The 19,347-nt window shown below is 35.4% G+C and overlaps 1 protein-coding gene across 1 annotated transcript in view; it reads left to right on the top strand.

Annotated features, from left to right (window-relative positions):
* Positions 1-18,270, top strand: part of NEK10 (NIMA related kinase 10) — a 100,452-nt gene extending 82,182 nt beyond the window's left edge. The window contains 8 exon segments of the mRNA XM_086615156.1: positions 199-236; positions 354-494; positions 1,711-1,781; positions 5,392-5,502; positions 8,075-8,183; positions 8,986-9,038; positions 9,123-9,178; positions 18,177-18,270. Of these exon segments, the coding sequence (XP_086471282.1) occupies positions 199-236; positions 354-494; positions 1,711-1,781; positions 5,392-5,502; positions 8,075-8,183; positions 8,986-9,038; positions 9,123-9,178; positions 18,177-18,270 (673 nt within the window).
* The last annotated feature ends 1,077 nt before the right edge of the window (positions 18,271-19,347 follow it).

Below are 19,347 nucleotides of genomic sequence, written 5' to 3'. Positions count from 1 at the left end.
GCTATTTTGGACATGTAGAGTAAGACTTACTAGTTTTTAACTGTGCATTTGTGAATTTGAATAGATTTCCTTTAGAGGAACAATGAGAAGGAATCGGGGAATACTGATATTTCCCCTCTAAAGTCATTGATGCCAAACTGAATTAAAACAACTCTTCTTTAATTTTTTTTTTTTTTTTATTTTTTTTAATACTGGTAGAGATAATATTGAAGGTCTGGGATCAAGACTGCGACCAGGTAAATTTGTGCTTGCAACAAAATCACACTTTCATTTAAATTAAACCTAACGAATTCCAAGTTTTTAAACTTTATTCTCCTGTTGCATATAGAGTGTCCCTTCTTTTATTTCATCAGCTTTACTGCCTGTTGATCTGCTCTTGAAAGTGTCTCTATTCATGCACAGAACCCACACTAAAGAAATAGAGGATTCATTTGTGAGAGGGTGACAGTCTCATAGTCTTCCAGTTGTAGTTCTCTGCAATATGAAAAATCATGGTATTGTCTAATAATTATATTTTAAAAAGTCAGAAAAGATAATAATTCCATTTCAGATACAGACATGTTATCTGAAATATCCTTAAGGACAAAAAATATTAATTCCAATAGTAAATGAGTAAGACCTCATTTTAATGGTCTTTATCCTGGCTAAACTTCTGCTGAATGCAATGGAAATTTCCCCTATGAAAGGAATATTTCTTAGAGTCCTTGTAAATTATCATGTATTTATACATCATCATTGATAAAACAAGTTTTTCATTTGAGATACTTTTCTTTCTGAGAAGCTTCACATACTGTAAGATGCTAAGCTGTGATTTCTGAATGCATATTGAGGGTATTAAATAATATTCAAAAGAAAATTATTTTGAGCAGTTGAAATATTACTCTTCATAAAAAAGTACTTTTTGTCTATACTAACTTCTATTTCACACCTTTTTGATATAAAAATTGCATTAGGAATTTTAATTATGCAGTACAAATCAAAATTTACTGCCCACTTTCAGCAGTTTTCAGTGCTGTTTACTGAAGAGTGCCATTGTAATACCAACGTAGAGTTTAAACCCACTATCCAGCTGTAATGTTTCAGAGCTATAATGATCTTCAGGCAAACACTTCAGCCTTTGTTAATATTTTCTGTTCTGTGAGTAATTTGGGCAGATCTGATACCTTTGGTCAGTAATGTTTTCCTTTTGGGTAAAACTCTTGAAAGTTTTGATCAAGTCCTCAGCAGCCTATTCACACACACATTCCTTCATCCTCCAAATAATGCTCTTCTACTGTATTTTTAAAAAAATACAATTGTGGTCTGAAGTAAATAGACTGTGTGGGAGACTCCTAATGGAACATTGGGTCTCTAGCTGTCTTTGAAGCACATAGACATTACATCTGGTCCTCCTAGACTGGTAAGTCATATTGTTGCTGTCATACTAGAAAAGAAACAAAACTCTCTACACTGAATAACAGGGAAATCCATATTATGTCCTACTCAGTCTTTCTGTTTGCTGATATCATTCTAAGCATATTTTTATTCAGAAAAAAAAATTGAGAAGACTCACAAAAGAAAGAGCGCTCATTTATTTGCTTTTGTTTTGTAATATAACCCCTTGACAGCAATGGAGAAGTCAAATACCAAGGAACAGTGAGCAGTTAAAAAAGTACTATGTTAAGGAAGTAAAGTTTTGTTAGTGTCCTAACAAAATCCGAAGATTTCTAGGTTGTCACGGCAAGACTATTTATTATGAGATTGAATATAGCAGTGTTGAAACTGTTGGTAGAGAGATGAAAGTGAGGCAAAAAGAGCTAAATCAAAATAGTTCTTCTCATGGCATATAGTATTTTATATTATTATAGCATGGCTTCCACTGTCACCTTGAGCAGCAACCTAAATTCTTCTTTAAGTGGCTCAGGGGAAATGTAAGACTTCTTTTACTCTTATTGATTATTAAGAGGAGAGTTAGGGAAAAAATGTCAAACTGAATTTCACTTGCCTCTCTCAACCCATCTGCTGAAAGGCATTGCCACAAGAAATCCAACAATAGCAATGATCTCATTATCTTCCTGGTCCTCCTAGAAATGTGTCTCTCTGTGATAGAGAATGACATTTTCTATATCTCTTTATTTTCTTTGGGAGTGCAGCTCAGATCTGGTTGGTCCCTAGACACTTCAGTTTATGAATGTCTCTCTCTGCTTCTTGTTCAAGTAGCCAGCACAGAAATTCAACAGGAAAAAAATGGTAATAGTTCAGTTGTGGGATTTTGGTATTTGGATTTTATCTCTCAGTTAAATTTTCATTCTTAATACCAGATCACTTTGCAAAAAAAAAGTTGAAGTGGATGTGAATCTGTATGTAAGACTTTATGATCCTCAGGGTGTTTCTATATGAGGAAATTTTAGAATATGGATCTAAATTAGCCTCTGAAGTGTAATTTAGAGATAGCTGTGTTTAAGAGAGATACAGGGCTGCTGACTGAAGTTCAATACTTGGACCTAAGCTCTTTGCTTAGCTTCCAGGTCTAATACTCAAATTGGAAAGATAATTTTGTTAACTAATGTTCTTTAGTGATAGTTACTAAGTGTTTTGTAGTGGCGATCTGCTGATAAGCTTTTATGTAATCTCTGGGTCTGACAGTGTGTATGAATTAAATACACAAGATTAAAAATCATAAATAACAACTGATTTACCACATAAAAATTCAAAAATCTGATTTAGTTTGGCTCTATACTCTTTCTTAGCAGACAAAGCATGATAAAGAAGCACTAGATAAATAAGAATCAAGCTGATCTGTTTGTTTTAATTGTTATATTTAAAATCTGAATGATATTTTGTAAATCTGCACAGTTTGTAGACTACATAATATTTATTCTATGTCTTAATTCTATTAAATTACCTAAAACTTGATCAGCAGTATTTCTCTGTTGGTTCTTATGGCTGGAATTAAAATCATTCCATGAAACACAAATAAATTATTATGTCTATTTTTGTTTCAATAGGTAAGTTCATAATACTCTTTAGTTAGTAAAATATAGCCAGCCTTTTAGATATAATATCCACAAATCAGTACTGAGTTTACTCTGCTTTGTAAATTTTAAGTAATACTCATTTAGGTAGTCAAATGAATTTGGTTTTGCTTTTTTGTCAGGCTACTTTTGGCTAGTATTTTTCAAATATCTCATTGAATATGACAGGAAACAAATCACATGGATATTTGATATTACTTGCTGATAAAATAGGGCAGTTTTGCTTCAGAAAAAGAGCACAGTTTTTAATCACAAAGCTACTTTGTACTACAAGAAAAAAATATATCTACAACAGACAAGTATATCTATGTCAAATACTGGATGACCAAGCTCATATCTGATGTAACAGCAGTGTGTGGTAAGTCCCAAAGAGTAGTTCAGTGGGTAAAATAAAGTTTCATTTTCAACTTTTGTTTTCAGTTCTTGATCTCAAGAACTAGATATTTTCACATAGCTGATGTATTTTTTTAATCTGATATTAACTCATAGATGTAAATGAACAGGTTAAAATTGTAGTGTTAAATTTATTTTACTTAAAGAAAAGCATAGCTTCTGGTCATGCATGACTGACTTTGCAGTGCTTTTGTTTATGAAAAGCATACGTTATGTACATGGATTTGCTTGACAGAGGATGGTAGTCTAGCTTCGGAGGAAGAGGAGCAGGTTTACACTTACTCACTATTTTCCATAAGATAAGAAAAATTAAGCTTTTTTGCTCCTTGCCATGGTAATTAATTCACACTTACCTAAATAAAATCAATAATAATCTAATAATGTTTAGAGGGGACCTAAATGTTTGAAATACTTCAATATTCTTAATTCTAAAGTAGTTTTTCCTTTGAATTCCAAGCTGACTCTGTTCTTTACTTCAGTTTGTAGTACAAAATGTAGTGTCATTGTCATTGGGTGTACTGGATGCTTTTTAGCAAAGATCACATTTGGATACCAAATTAAATTGTCAATCACTAAAATATAAGCCTCTGTTTGCACTGTTTGTGAATTTGTGTATGCACATCTATTGTGCGAGTTGTTGTTCCTAAGGCATCATTTTTTTTTACTTACTTACAGGCTAAGAAACATTAAACGTCTGACTTAAAGCATATGTGTGAGGCCTTATCTTCGTGAAAATAGAGAAGTATCTGCCAGTAACAAATAACCCTGTGCAACCAGCTGTTCGATGAAGTCTTTTATGCTTAGGATGTAACCTTGATCCCTGATTTGCCAGAGCAAATCAGGACTCCTGTGAGGCCAATACAGCTGTTCCAGATTTACAGCCATCTAGGAGCAGTAATTTTATTCCAATGGGAAAAAAAATCTTTATAATGTGTACTGTGACAGTGTTTGAATGTGAATCATTAGTGGTCAAACCTTCCTTGAGTTGTTAAAAATCTTCCTGAATTCAATGGAGTGGCACTTTGTGAATTTACATCAGTGATGTGATTATAAACACTGTAGTAAATGGTAAAAAAAAATCTGTCTGTAGGTATAAGCAACTATACAGAAACAGCATAGGACATCCTTCCAAAAGGGTAGTATGTACCATAGAGTTGTTATCAGACTGGGTTGCTGTCATTGCAGAGACCAGCAGCTGAAGCTTTACATTTACTGTTGGAGTATAAAAATGATTTTAAAAACTCAAAGAGCAAAGGAAGAGACCTCCTTCGAACTATCTGTTGAAGACTTTAAAACACATGAAGTTTGATTTGTGCATTTCTTTTGTAAATACTGTTGAAAGATGTGTCCTTTTTCAACCAAAAAATGCAGGAGAAAAAGCATATGAAATCAGTTTTGCTTTATAGACAAGTGAAATGTACATTAACTCCCAAAGAAAGCTTCTAGCAAAATAGACATTCTGAATTGTATTGAGATGTGTACAGGGACCTTAAAAGAAGCCTGTTGAAGCCATGAAGAAGATTCACATTAATTTCTACACACATTGAATGAAGATCTAAGCTTCTTGAAGTTCCATTAATTTCAGCTGGAGTGACTCATAGCCAACATGAAATCTAGTCCAGTGCTCTGTGGGCTTCATTGATAGACAAATGTCCCAAATACTGGCACTTTGATCAGGGAGGTAAAACTAGCATTATTTTGTATTAGGCTTTATATAATGTTCTTTACCTTCAAGGCTAGAGGGAGTAGGTTATATACGCTAAGCATAACAGAGTGGGCAAACTAAGGAGCATTATTATAATATGCCATTAAATCAAGCCTTGTACTGTTGTTTATCATCATGCTGTTAAACATCAATGTTTTGTTTTGGTTTTTTTTTTTTTTTCAGTGTAGCTACTTTTCTCAATAATGGTACTGCTGATTAGATCATCTTTATGGAGGTGTAACCGAGCTATGAAAACATCTGTTTCTTTTTTTCGTATAGCTTCCTCCAGCTTTGCAATGCAACTTGAAAAGGAGAATCATTGAGAGATTCAAGAAGTCCCTCTTCAGTCAACAGAGTAATCCTTGTAATTTGAAATCAGAAATGAAAAAGGTGCAGTACACCAACTACTATGTATGGTCCACTTTGTCTCTTCTTCTATTTGATTTAAGCTATTGATATTAATATCACAAAAATATAAGTGTAAGATTCCATTTTTAAAAGGAAATATTTAAAATATTCTCTAGCTATCTTTTATTTGGAAAATATGGAGACTTCTTAAGTAAGCAGTTTCTACAGATTGGTTTAAAGTTTGTGTTTGATCATTAGAACATTTTTGTAAATGGAAAGGACCTGCTAGCTGCTAATATGCAAAATCAGACTTCATCTTGTTAAAGCTCAGAAAGAGAAGAGGAAGGAAAATGTAACTTTTTGTGGTAAAGGCTGGTAAAGATTATGTAAATTCTTTACTTATGTAAGCTCTTCATTTATGTGAACTCTTCTTAATTTACTATTATTTTCCCAGTGTTATTCATGTTTTGGAATGTATTCCTACTAAAACTATGAATTTTAAGAAATCACTGTGCCAGAGCATCTTGCATATAGCATACCTTGTCCCGTTGTTGCACAGTGTGGCAGAAACAGTTTAGTGTCATCAGTTTAAAAATACCACAGATTTGCAAGAATGGCAGGACTAAAGAACCGTGCCTGCATGTTTTCCAATGACATGCTGAGTGCCCTTCAACAGAGAAAGAGCTAATGACTAATATCAGAATATCTAAATGTCCCTTCAAAATATCCTGAGAAGACTGTAGTCAGCAGAGGATCTGAAAATTACATCCTTGGCATCTGTGTGCTGTGGGAGACTGTGAAGCTAAGATATTTCATTTTTGCATTGATGACAAAGCGGTTATTTGGTATGTTACTGTATCTAAAATTTGATGATAAAGATAATTTCTTATCACTTACATAATTCCCCTGTGCAATCTAATTTGATTGTTGCCTACTTGTGCTGAATGTGGGATCTTCTAAGTCATTTTTTGCCATGGAATGGACTGACCCCAAATGCTAAATCCTTCCTGTACTTCTTGTAATTATTAATCTGAGATGTTTAAGCTCCATGGAAGGTGGCTACTTAATGTTTACATTAGTAGTACATTTGAAAGATAGTTAAAGATAACTTTCTCTGAGCCATTGGTTTCATGCCAATTTGCTGTCCTCTAAATCAAGCTGGGATAATTTCTTATCACTTACATAATTCCCCTGTGCAATCTAATTTGATTGTTGCCTACTTGTGCTGAATGTGGGATCTTCTACATTAAACAGTTCCTATACTTCAGCCATACATTAAATCTAAGGAAATATTTGCTAATCATATATTGCGTTGATGTTTTCAGGAAAGGATGCCTAAAAATATGGTAAGAAAAAGGAAATGTTTATTATAAAATTAACCTAATTTTCAAATGCCCAGAAATAAAGGAACCTATTTATTTATAAATTTATAAATATCATCAACTGTAAAATTGTGTTAGCTTCAAAACTATTGGATTTAAACCTGAAAAAAAGGGGAAGAAATACACTGTTTAAAAAGTAAATGATAGTAAATTGAAGATGTTTGAAATGCTGAATGCAATTCTGGACATTTCTACTTGAAGGAAATAGTTTTAGAAACTATTAATAGAAAGCAGTAACAAAAAGTGCAGTTAGCAGGATGAAGAACTGATAAGCATCAGTGAAGAAATGGTACATATTTTACAAAATCACCACCATAAATATGTTGGGTAACATGGATACCACTTAGAGGTAATAAGAAAAACCTAAATAGAGAAAAGAATTAGGTTGAACTCTTCCAGCAAGTGTTGTTATAATGTCGTGCAATTTCTGCAAATAAAATTTAAAAATCATGTTGTTTTATCTATGCTGAATTAGAAAACCTAATTAGAGTAACAGGCAAAAAGATTTCTCCACTAATCGATGGTGGGGTAAAGGCCTTCCAGCAACAGATATTCTTCTGTTTCTGTAACTGTAAAAGTGTTATCATTCTGCAGAAACGCATAACTAGAATTTCTCTCCTGCCCACAAAGATATTTTCATGTCAGAGTTGTTACCAGTGGGTATTTTCAAAACTAGATGTAAGTTTGTTGTTAGTATACTTGTTCACATAATCAAGAAGCTAAACTGACTTTCAGGTTTCAGAAGTGCTGAGATCCCTCTAATGGGAATTACACCACTTGAATATGGATCAACAATTTCACTTGAAGGCCCAGTTTTGAAAACCAGAGTCATCTGTTTCTCTCCTATGTTTAAGGGAATACACTTCCCTGTTTATCTTCACACAAATGTATAGTTTATGACATTTCATTCAGATAGTCTAGAGAACTTAGTGCTTTATACTAAGCGCAGATTGGCAGCTTGCAACGTTCAGACTGTTTCTGGAGAAAAGAAGGTAGGAGCTTCATAATTGTGTTCACCACTCGTTGATTAATTTAAAAAAAATATTGAAATCTCCTTTAACTTCTGATTGCACTGGGAAGCACAGGAAAGGGTAAACTGCCTCATAGAAGGCTGAAGTTTTGGCAAACAGGAAGGGTGAAGATTTCAGGTGTCCTTTGCTTTTTTTTTCCCCTCTCTCTTTTTTTTTTTTTTGTTTGTTTGTTTTGTTTTTGTTCATTTGTTTGTTTCCCAGCTGCTGCAAGGTTCTCCTGAATTGATTGAGCCCAGCTTCTTCACAGCAGATTGGCATGTGGTACTTCTCTCTTCAGGTGGAAATATGTTGCTTCCAGATGATAGAAAAGGTAAAGATAGCAACAAAACCTCTGTAGTGGCATATAGATTTCTAATAAAGTGTATGGTATAAAAGCAGAAAGAATTACTGCTCCAAGATCTGTCTTTAAATCTGGTAAAGATATGTTGACTATACTGATTTTCATTCTCAGGGTTTTGTTTGTTTGGGTTTTTTTTTGTTTTGTGTGATTCCTGGTAAGATATGCAGTTTACCACTGATGAACATTCTTCTAATTTAAGAAAGTATGCTTTGTAATTACAAAGAAATATCAAAGGTGTAAATAACATATGCAAAAATATTGCAAAAAGTGGAGATAATACTAGGTGTCAAGGATGGTATTTCAGTAGGAAATGAGTCCCTAACAATCACTTCAAATATGAACTTTATTTTGTTCCCAGAGAAAACAATGCAATTTGATCAGATGCTCAATATCTGTAATTTTTTAATCTCTTAACTTGCAAAGAATACTTTTGTCTTTGCAAATTGCTGCTGACTGTGTGCCCTTTCCGCTATAAGTTGTAAGTGAGGAAGATTAAGAAAGTTGCATTGCTGTGTTCTGTTACGTTGTTTAAAATATTTTCTATCAGGTAGAACTTTTTCATAAATGTGATAACATTGCACACCTGGAATATTCACATCATGGCATAAGATGCTTCCCACCTTTGCAGGAAGTCATTGTGGTCAATATAATAAGCTGCTGATAATCAAGCATCTCTCTTGTCATTATATTTATACTGAAATTGCTAAGAAACTGATGAAGGAGCATAAGTCCCATATTCAGTAGTATAACATTACTTGCCTTTTACTTGAAGGTATGGTTGGCACTCCTGACATATCAGAAGGGATGACATATGAACAGTTACAGGTAAGCTATAAATGTACCTGTATGTATTAATTTATTACTTTTAATAAAGATAATTTACTGAAATGAGTTTCTTTTATCTTGTAGACTCTCATTGAAGAGGTTCTAGAGGAAAGTGGTTATTACAATTTCTCTTCTAACAGGTAAGTCTGTTCAATTTAAAAAGAAAAACTTAATTATGATGTGCTAAACCCAAATGTATCATCTGTCCATTTACGTGATTGCAATTTCACTTTAAACTGAGTGCAATGCATGGTTTATTATACTACATGGATGCATGGACTGAAAGAAATGTACTTGGGACATATTAGCTAATCTAAGCAAGTGTTTTTGGCCACATCTGTTTTCTTCACTCAAGTGATAGCATGGTACAAGTTTAGCAGCAATTTCCTCACATTTGTCCCATATAAAACCACAGCTGAATAAAAGTTTCATATAAATTATACTCTACCATTACAGGGTTGAAAGGATGAAGCTGACATATTTATTAAAATGTTTGAGTAAAGCACAAGTAGAATAAGTGGTTGTGAGCACAAAAGTGCAGGGAATGAAAAAAAAAATTAATGGTCTTTGAAACTAGGCAAATGCCTTGTCCTAGAGATGGTATATCATGTCTGCAGGAAAGCTTTGAGGAACACAAGAAAGAAAATACGTGAAAAATGTCCTTGTAGTCCACAACATAAGCCTAGCATTTCTCATTCATTTTACCTGCTAGCCTTTATTTATCATATCAGATATTCATTAGTGCAAAAAAAGTTCGCTACTTCCATCAAGTAAGTCTGTTCCTTGTCTTTGCAGTAATCAACGTTTTAAAACCTGAGAGACTGCACTTAGGTTTTCTAAAACAAATAAACAAACATATAACCCCTCCCCACCCAGTATGGATATTAATAAGTTTTAAGAATTTATAGTTCCTGGTGCTTCAGTGATATTTTTCTGTTATCTCTGCAAACTTTTCTGTACGTATTGACACCAGCTTGAAATATTTCAAATGTTAGTCTGAATATTTTTATAGGCCACTCATTAAATTGGAGTTCTAGCTTACAAGTGTCTTGCAGCTGCCAGCGTTAAATATTGAAAAATCATGATTCATCACTCCTAAAATAAAATAATAATTCACTCTTTAAACCTTCAGAGTGTACTGGAATCATGTTTGCAAATCACTTTTGCAGCCATGAGGTCTTACAAATTTGTTTATAAGCGTTTTCAAGTATTTTAAATTTTTGTTCTAATCACAAGCTCCCAAGATCTGGAGCTGTAGAAAAAATATCACATAACTTATACCCAAAAAAAAAAAAGAAAAAAGAAAAAAGAAAAAAAGAAAAAGGCTCTCATTTTTAACATCAAGATCTAGCAAGTCTTATAAATGTTTAAATGTGTTGTAGTTGTGTAGACATTTATCTCACAAACAGACTGGCAAAAAGCATCTTACTGCAATTAACTGTAATGAATCAAGTGTGTGCTGAATATGGACTTGAATATTTTACACAAACTGCTATAAAAATAAGATATAAGGGAATCATAGAGTCATAGACTACTTCAAATTAAAGAGACCCATAAGGATCATAGAGTCCAACTCCTGGCTCCTGACAGGACTACCTGAACATAAACCATATGACTAAGAGGGTCATCCAGATGCTCCTTGAACTCTGATAGGCTTGGTCCCTGGGAAGCCTGTTCCAGTGACCAACCACCCTTTCAGTGAAGAACTTTTTCCTAATGTCCAATATGAACTTCACCTGGCACAGCTTCATTCCATTTCCGTGTGTCCTATTGCTCTAAATGCGATGGCCGAAATGTAAAGGATGCTTAAAGATTGCAGGCAAATATACTCGTACTTTGAACATGTAAAATAGGAATGCCATAGAAATACACCAGACTAACTGCAGCAAAATAATTAACATTCTGTTTTTCCTGATTTATTCAGGACTACTTATTTTTCTGATGTGCTGGAATTCTCTAGAGAGTAGTTGTTCTGTAGGATCTTAAGTTATTTTTCTTCATTTTTGGAAATTTTGTTTTAGAGGAGACATAAGAGCAAATTCTTTGTAGTCACATGGGATGACAGTGTAGTATAAGGTGGTGTTCTCTATGCTATGTTTATCCTGAAGAAGGAAATGGGGAAGCGAGAAAGCAGTACACTTCCACACATATATAAAGTCTGGAGAAGGCCAGTGGATGCTCAGCATCCTTCTTCGCATTGGTGGATGTGCTATGTATTTGATTTTCCCAGGAGCACCGGAAAATTGGAACTCACATCATGTTTCCTCTGAGTCATGTAACTTCTTCAGCAGCACTGATAATGTTACCCACAGTCAGTGCTGATTTGTGCTTTGTTCATGGGACTTGTAGCAAAGACAAAATTGATTTTGGAGTGGGTGAAAGGAATGGAGTGAAATCTCTTTAGCAGTTTAGGAGTATGTTGTCTAGATTCGATTTTTTTTTTTTTTTTCCTTCTTGCATAGAATTGTTAGCGCATGCATGTAACAGCTATTGTTGTAGACTTTGACCTGTTCCACTGTGTGTGTGTTTGTCACTCTAGCTTTAGCTGGCAGATACAAAATAACTGCACTGCAACCTAGTTGTTGATCTATCACCAGCAACAATATGTGGCCTTGATTTTTCATTGTGCTTTTGGAATCCTATTACCTGCTCTGATGTGTAATTACGTTTGGTACTTCTGTCACTACCACATTACTTCTTTTCCAGACAAGGTGGTTCTACTCCTAAATAACTTAGATTTTTCCTTCTCTTCCAGAAAATTGACAAAATCTCAGAAACATGTCTTTGTTTCCAGAGGACTCGTCATGTTTTCTAAAGCATGCTCTGCTCAATGCCATTCAGAGCTTTCAGAACTTCAGCAATTTTTTTTTTGTTTGTTTTTGCTTCTCACACTCTCTCCAAATAGCCAAATGCTCCAGTTTTGTTAGCTGTTAATTCATTCCTTTGGCTAGCAGGCATGCATCATTAGGTTTCCCCTCAAACTCTCCAGACAGCTTAAGCAAGCTGGAATGACAAATCACTCCCCCAAGCTGCACTGCAAATCACTGATCACTGTCCACCATTGTCTGGTTTTATTCCACTGTGCAGTGTGGTTTGCAGCTCTCAGGGCAGCATCCGATCAGCCATTCTCTTGCCTAAAACTGTTTCGAGCCTTCCTCTACTTCCTCTCTTTTATACACAGTGAAACATTTCAGAAGCAATTGCAAATTTTCCAGCAGAAACTCAGTGCATCCTGTAGCTTTCCTGCGGTCCTCTTAGAAAAGTGTTCATGAAAAAGCTTTAGAAAAGAAGTGCTAAGAGTAATGAATATCTGTATCTTCTTTGCTTTAGCAACATACACCTTTTTTTTTAACTTTCTTAGCTTATTTTAAAAGCTTTTATTTTAGATTGAGTTTTTCAGTTTCTAAGATGGGAAGTTATAATGGGGCAGCGTGTGTGGGGCTTTCACGATGGAAACAGAATGATAGCTTTTCTAGCAGGAAACAAATTGCCTTCCCTTCTGCCCGTAATATCTTTCTAGCTCTTCTAGTAGAAATGTGAAAAAAAGAACTCTAAAGGTCCAAAAGTCCTTGTAAGGCACATCAGACACCACAAACTTGATTTGTGAAATTGTAAATTTTTAAAGAAGTTTCTTCATTTTAGGACCAAATTGCTTCATGATTTCTGACCAAGTTAACTTGACAGTATCAGTTCCATATGTTGTAAGGCTACAAGGTAATTTCTGTTTTGGAACAAAGAATTCCACAGCTGCCATGCAATGACACGGGACGTGTGTGCTATTGCTAAAAGCACTATTAAATGCAGAATAAACAGCTAGATAGCATATAGCATAATAATGCAATCTCCTACATTATCATGGAGCATACTTTATAGAGAAAACATTCTGAAGATATTTTTTTCTTTATTTTCTGTTTTTGAGGGATTTGTGTGCATTGTCTTTTTTTCCCATTGCTGTTGCCCCTTGCTATGTCCCCAAAATTCCAGGAATATATGATGGGAAACTAAACCTTAAGTGAGGCAATGATTTGAAAATTGTAGTAGGGTGAATAAACTGTATAAGGGTTAAAATTATTCAGGCAACTTGAATTGAGTGATGAGAGAAACATGAATTCTTTAGAAACTGACAGAGCTTCGTAAGAAAAATGTCATGATGGTTTGGTGTGGTTTTTTTTCCTATTTCATTATAATAGTAATTACTATCTCAATACCAGTCATTTCATGAGGATTAAGGACCAGCTGAGGATAATGACCCTCAGCTTTATCTTGAATAATCGACTTGTGCCCATTTATCACTAATCTCCTGAAATTACTCAGCACTCCAATTGTTACTTATTTATAGAGAAATTTGGTAAACATGCATAAAAGAAACTCCTGTAATGTTTCAAAATTATTCTATTCACATCCATTGTGCTACTCTTTCTTTTTCTCCTTCTGATTTAGTATTATACTGCACAAGGGGCAGCTCCTTGTTGTTTGTGAGCCTATTTATGAATAGGACAATGAATACTCGTTTCAAACTTTCCTCATGCTTTTAGTATTGAAGTAGACATGAAATACCCAAATTGATTCAGAAACCTATTTTTAATAAAATTGCATTGAGAGACTTAATCCAAGCAGAAACTCAGTTTTATGTAAAAAAGATTTGTTATAAATAAAAATAGCAATGGTCAGAGACAGGAGTGGTGTTCATCTGAGTGCTGTAGCTCTGTCATAGTTCAACACCAGTAGTCAGCTCAGCACCACACAGCCACTCGCTCACTGCCCTGCAGTGAGATGGGAGAGAATCGGAGGGGTAAAACTGAGAAAGCTCATGGCTTGCGATTATGACAGTTTAATAAGTAAAGCAAAAGCTGCACATGCAAGCAAAGCAAAATAAGGAATTCAGTCCTTGCTTCCCATCAACTGGCAGATGCTTAGCTATCTCCAGAAAAGAAGGACTTTGTCACACCTAAAGGTTACTTGGGAAGACGAGTGCCGTAATGCCAAACATCTCCCCCTTCCTTCTTCCCCCAGCTTTTATTGCTGAGCATAATGCCATATGGTATGGAATATCCCTTTGGTCAGTTGGGGTCAGCTGTCCCAGCTGTGTCCCCACCCAACTTCTTGTGCACCCCCAGCCTACTTGCTGGTGGGGAAATGTGGGAAGTAGAAAAGTCCTTGATGCTGTGTAAGCACCGCTCTGCAATAACGAAAGCACTGGTGTGCTATCAACACTGTTTTCATCACAAATCCGAAACACGGCCCTATACAAATTACTATGAAGAAATTTAACTCTATCCCAGCCAAAACCTGTACAAGCTCATATGACCAGAGGTCTGTTGATGAGAGAAATGTTGTTTCAACATAAGTTTGGTAGGAAAAAAAGTGATTGCAATGCAAGTAAGAATAGAAGGAAACAGGCCTCATAATCAAGTGCATATATTGATATGTTTTCACTTATAATTTTCACTTTGTTTATTATTATTCATAATTGTTCAATTCAATCTTTTGCATTCTTATGGAAGTTTTAGAATTAGAGAAAGAACTATTTGTGTAGTTAGAAAGATCTATTTCATTAAGAGGAAAACTGTCAAGTCTGGCTCTAATGGTAGCTATACATTTTTAACTGCTCAAAGAATAGCTCAAAGTATTATTCACAGAAGGATACCATAGCTCAGGAATGACAGCAAATTGTGAATTTTGCCTGTTTGAGCCAGCCTTCATTTGTGTTTGGTCTACTTTACATGGGTACATTGTTCAAAAATAGAAATACATGAATGGAGCTTTTTCTAGCTGCAAAATCTTATCATGTTATTTATTTATTCTTCAACATTAATGTACCTCTTTAATTGCTTTACATGACTAATGGATTCAAATTTGTACTTAGATTAATGTTTTTTAATATTTTGGAACATACCAAACTAGACAATAGATGAAAGTATATGGCTCTAGTGCTTCTGGAATCTAAAGTGGATTTTTTTGACTTAGTGATATCTATGTGGTTTAAGACACTGATACTTTCCACTTCCTGCTAATGTTGCCTGGCGTTTTCGGTTAATTTTTTTCTGCTTTTAAATGGTTGTCCGTGTTGATTCTTACTTCTTACGTCTCATACATACAAAGAACATTGTTTTGGCCAGCAATGTTTATTAGTCATACCAGCAATCTGTTGATTTGTACTTTTTCCCAAGGAGGTAAAAAAGTCTGCCAAAGCTCAGCTGTACTTCTCCCTCTGCCCTGCCTCCTCTCCACCCCCCGCCCTCCTTCTTTTTCTTCTTCTAAACATCTGTGGCTCCAAGAGTCTTTGATCTACCCACCTGCAGTTCTGATGGCTATCAGCTGAGGTGTTGTGTGGTACTGTCTATGCAACCTTATTCCCACAGACCAGCGTTCGCTGCATCTTTTGAGTTAGCTGTCCTTCCACTAAGAGGCAGCATTGACCTACCTTTCCGAAATCATAGCTTCTACAGAAATTGGAAAAAGGAGACGCAACATGAAATCATGAAGTAGCAATTGATCCTAGCTTCAGTTGCATCCAACTCCTAGGGTAAGGCAGTGACTAGTCCTTGTCACAATAACAATGAAATGTGTGGCCAAGCGACGAATTAAAAAGACACTTCCTGGATAGAGTTCACCACTGCACATGGTAATAGCCACACTGCACCATCTCCTGCTTGCTAGAGACATAGTTTTTACCAAGTTGTTACAACCACATCAATATTGGCTGTTCCCAGAAGGTACATGTGCCAAGTCTTCCTGTTAATTGTACAGTGGAGCTCTAGAGAAATAATGACTTATAGACAAGGGAAAAATGTATGCCTTAGAGTGTAGGATATTAGCAGCTGTGCATGTCAAAATCAGATGGCCAAGTGTGAAAAACTTACTGCTAATTGATTTTTAGAGAATCGCAGGAATGTTCTGGTCACTTCAGGGATGGGCAGTAATCTAATGACACAGAAAACAGATTTGGATTTTTTCTGATGCTACAATACCATAAAAAACCTCACTTTTTCCACTTTGGTTAGTAAGTCAGTCTTTTTTTATTTTAGACTTTCTTCCTGTGAATCAGAATGATAGGAACTGTAGCAGAAACTGTTTATTGCTCTAGCAGTCAGCATCAAGACTACTGGATTTGACTAGTATCAGGGCTGCTGGATATAAAAGACTTAGATGTAGAACCTTGCTCTAATTCATGAGATTGCATTGTGCAGAACAGAGAAGTGCAGGGACCTGTCTGGTGCAAGTACCAAAATAATCTGATCATGTGGTAGGACTGTCATTGACACAAAATCTCTCACCTCACTCAGCTGAAGATTCTCTTTAGCAATGAGATATGTGGAAAGGTGCATTTCACCTCTTGTTGGAAAAAATGAAGAAGCACATGGCTTGAATTTTGGCCAACTGGTAGATACCAAGTCATTGATACTATTCAGTGATGAGTACATAAAATGAAGTGGTCTTCTGACAATGGAAATGCCTGGAATCCATACTGTCTATAGAAAAGGTGCATGTTTATGAAGCTATCTGTCAGCATTTGGACCGTGGGAATGACTGTTTTCAACACTAGGCAGATGGCTCTGATCCCTTGCAGAGCTCGCATGCCCTGAGCTCTCAGACGTTCTTATATGAGCTTCCAATCTTTGAGGAGAAGCATCTGCTGTCACAGACTTGTTTGGCTGAGATAAGATGGGTTTGCTTTTGCAGTGCTGAAGCAGGTCTTTCTATCAGTTTGAGGAAAAGATTTACTTTGAGAGTGACTTCTGTGTGTCTGAGATGTCTGCTTGGCAGAGTTTTTGTGCGGGGCATAGATAAAGTCTGTCAAATAACATCAAAGAAGAAGGCATCTTCTTCCTCAAGGTGGTTCAGAAAGCTGACTGTAATCTGGAATCATTCTTGTGCTAGCAGAACTGTTTCTTATACAGCTGTTCTGAACTAAACACTTTGAATTGAAATAAAAAGGAATTCTTTTTTTTTTTTTTCTGTTTGAGGCTTTAATGGTTTAGTCCAGCTGGGGCAGTTTAGCTGAGAAGAATGTATTACCTTTCCATGTCACAGCAACATGCTGTTGAAAGTAGTTTTGGGAATTCTTAGGTTAAGTGAAAGACAATCTGAAAGTTTTCGAAGAAGTGGAACTACTCAGGAGATCAAGGTGTTTTACAGATACAAAATCTGAGTAAGACAAACAGCTATTCCTTCTTTTTTACATAAGTAAACCGTTTCAAATTAACATTCAAAACTGGGGCTGATAGTTTGATGAGGCCTAAGAGTTATCTTTATGGAGTACCATGTCAGAAACACGACGATATGACCTTCCCTTATCAGTAAACAGTTCTGCTAGCAAAAAGGCAGTCTTCAAGGACAAGTGACACAACTACAGTATTTGGAGGAATGCTATGCTTGTTAGTACTATACTGGCATCCTAGAATAGCTTTCGTTGTATCTTACATTGCTGTATCAACAGCTATCTCTGTAACAATGTGCAATTCCTCCCCCAGCTGCAGTCATGAAGGATATCTTGAGACAGTTGAAAAGACTTTATCTTTGTACGGCCCCGATTTCTGAACACTGAGGCCATGTATATACAGGAAAGTTTGAAAGGACTTTGGATATCTGGGTTATACATATTCTATACAAATAGGGAAAATTTCAGAACAGGTTTTACTCTTGGAATGGAGAGTGGTGGAGTTTTGAGATAGAAAAGAGACACTTGTTTTACTTTCTTACAGCACTGATTATAGAATACAGCTTGATTATGAGGCAATTTTCGCCTATATAAAAGCGATGGAAGCAGCTCCATCACTTTCCGTGCTAATTTTCGATGTAGCAGGCTAAAGAGAAATTAGAAAGGAAGAAAGAAGTGATGTTAAAGACTAGTTCTCCATAGTGCTGAAGTCTCTGGAGACGTTACATCAGCAGCATAAGTTAAAGCTGGCCCACAAATACATTTTGTTGCTTTCAGGCCTCATTGATTAGCTGTGGGAGAACTTTGCACCATGCTGCTCTAATTCTATTTGTGTGCGGTGCGGACTAGTCCATAAACTTTGAGTCAGAGGATCATTAGATGAACTAATTCCCTGTGCATAAGTGACAGAATTTCATCCAGAAATTTCTGCACCAAACTCTGTTGTAAACTCTGAACTAAAACGTTTCTTTGAATAGATTTCTGAGGTTCCTTGGCTTTGATGTCATGCTTGTACCTCAGCTTCCTGCTGATTATGCAAAAATTGATCCCATACCCAGTGACTGTGAATAGTGGGAAATTCTTACTTCCAACATATACTAACTACTGATTCCACTCCCCCTCCCAGGTATCTCTACTATCCAAGGGAAACAACAAACTGTCCAGCAAAAGAAGAGAACTTGTAATTCTGAACAAAGAATTCAGAAATGCTCCTAATGAAGTCAGCCTGCCTGTACTTCACCTGAGACTGTCTGATTACCAAAGGGGCAAGCTTTGCTCTTTAAATATCATCTAGATGGAATTCCAATGTGGGATGGCTTCAAGAGACCTCACGTGATATTTCGGGATGATACTGTTAACTTTAGCTTTGTTTACAGCATAAGCACTTTACAAAGAACATTTGGAAAGATGCCTCCAGGTTTATACATTAGGAGGAGAACAAAATTCCCAATGGTACATATCTTCTGTTTTTACAATTTTATAAAATAATTGCTGTATAGTCAGATTTTTCTAGAATGATAGTTCAAAGACAGTAACATTATTTATATCCATGTATGTCTTCTATGGGAAGAAAAAGAGCTTTGCAATAGGACAAGACAGAAAATATATGTAGGTTCACTGTACCAAAATTAGAATCAGATTAAACACCATCAGTGTGATTTTAATAGTTGGAAGGAATTTCTGTACTTATGTTTGGATGGTAGCAAATTTGAGTGCTGGTATGACATGTTAATGGTCATTATTTGCAACTGGCATAGCTTCTGGAAAGACTGTTGTTTTAAAAACAGCTGGTTTTATTGCTATTTCAAAATGCCTGTATATTATATGTCTATCTTTAGGCACACATTATACAGATCTGTGTATATAAAATGCCTCATGTACATTTATATAAATTTTATTTACACATTCATTTACTGTTTAACAGACTACATACATTAAATATATGCGTTGCTGCTAATCAAAACTGTAGTACTTAAAAGCACTTTCAGAATTTCAATATTTATTCACTCTGAATTAAATTGAGATAAAAATGTCTCACTGCAGTAGCGGAGAAGCTATTTTTTGTCTTGGTTTAGTAAGGAATACTTAAGTACAAAGGCTTTTCTTTACAGTTGATACTGCGGAGATCATAACTGCTAAAAATAACCA

This window comes from Tauraco erythrolophus, chromosome 7 (genome assembly GCF_009769465.1).
Source record: "Tauraco erythrolophus isolate bTauEry1 chromosome 7, bTauEry1.pri, whole genome shotgun sequence".
NCBI lineage: Eukaryota > Metazoa > Chordata > Aves > Musophagiformes > Musophagidae > Tauraco > Tauraco erythrolophus.
The sequence above is the reverse complement of the archived record's forward strand: the minus strand, read 5'-3'. Positions and strand labels throughout refer to the sequence as shown.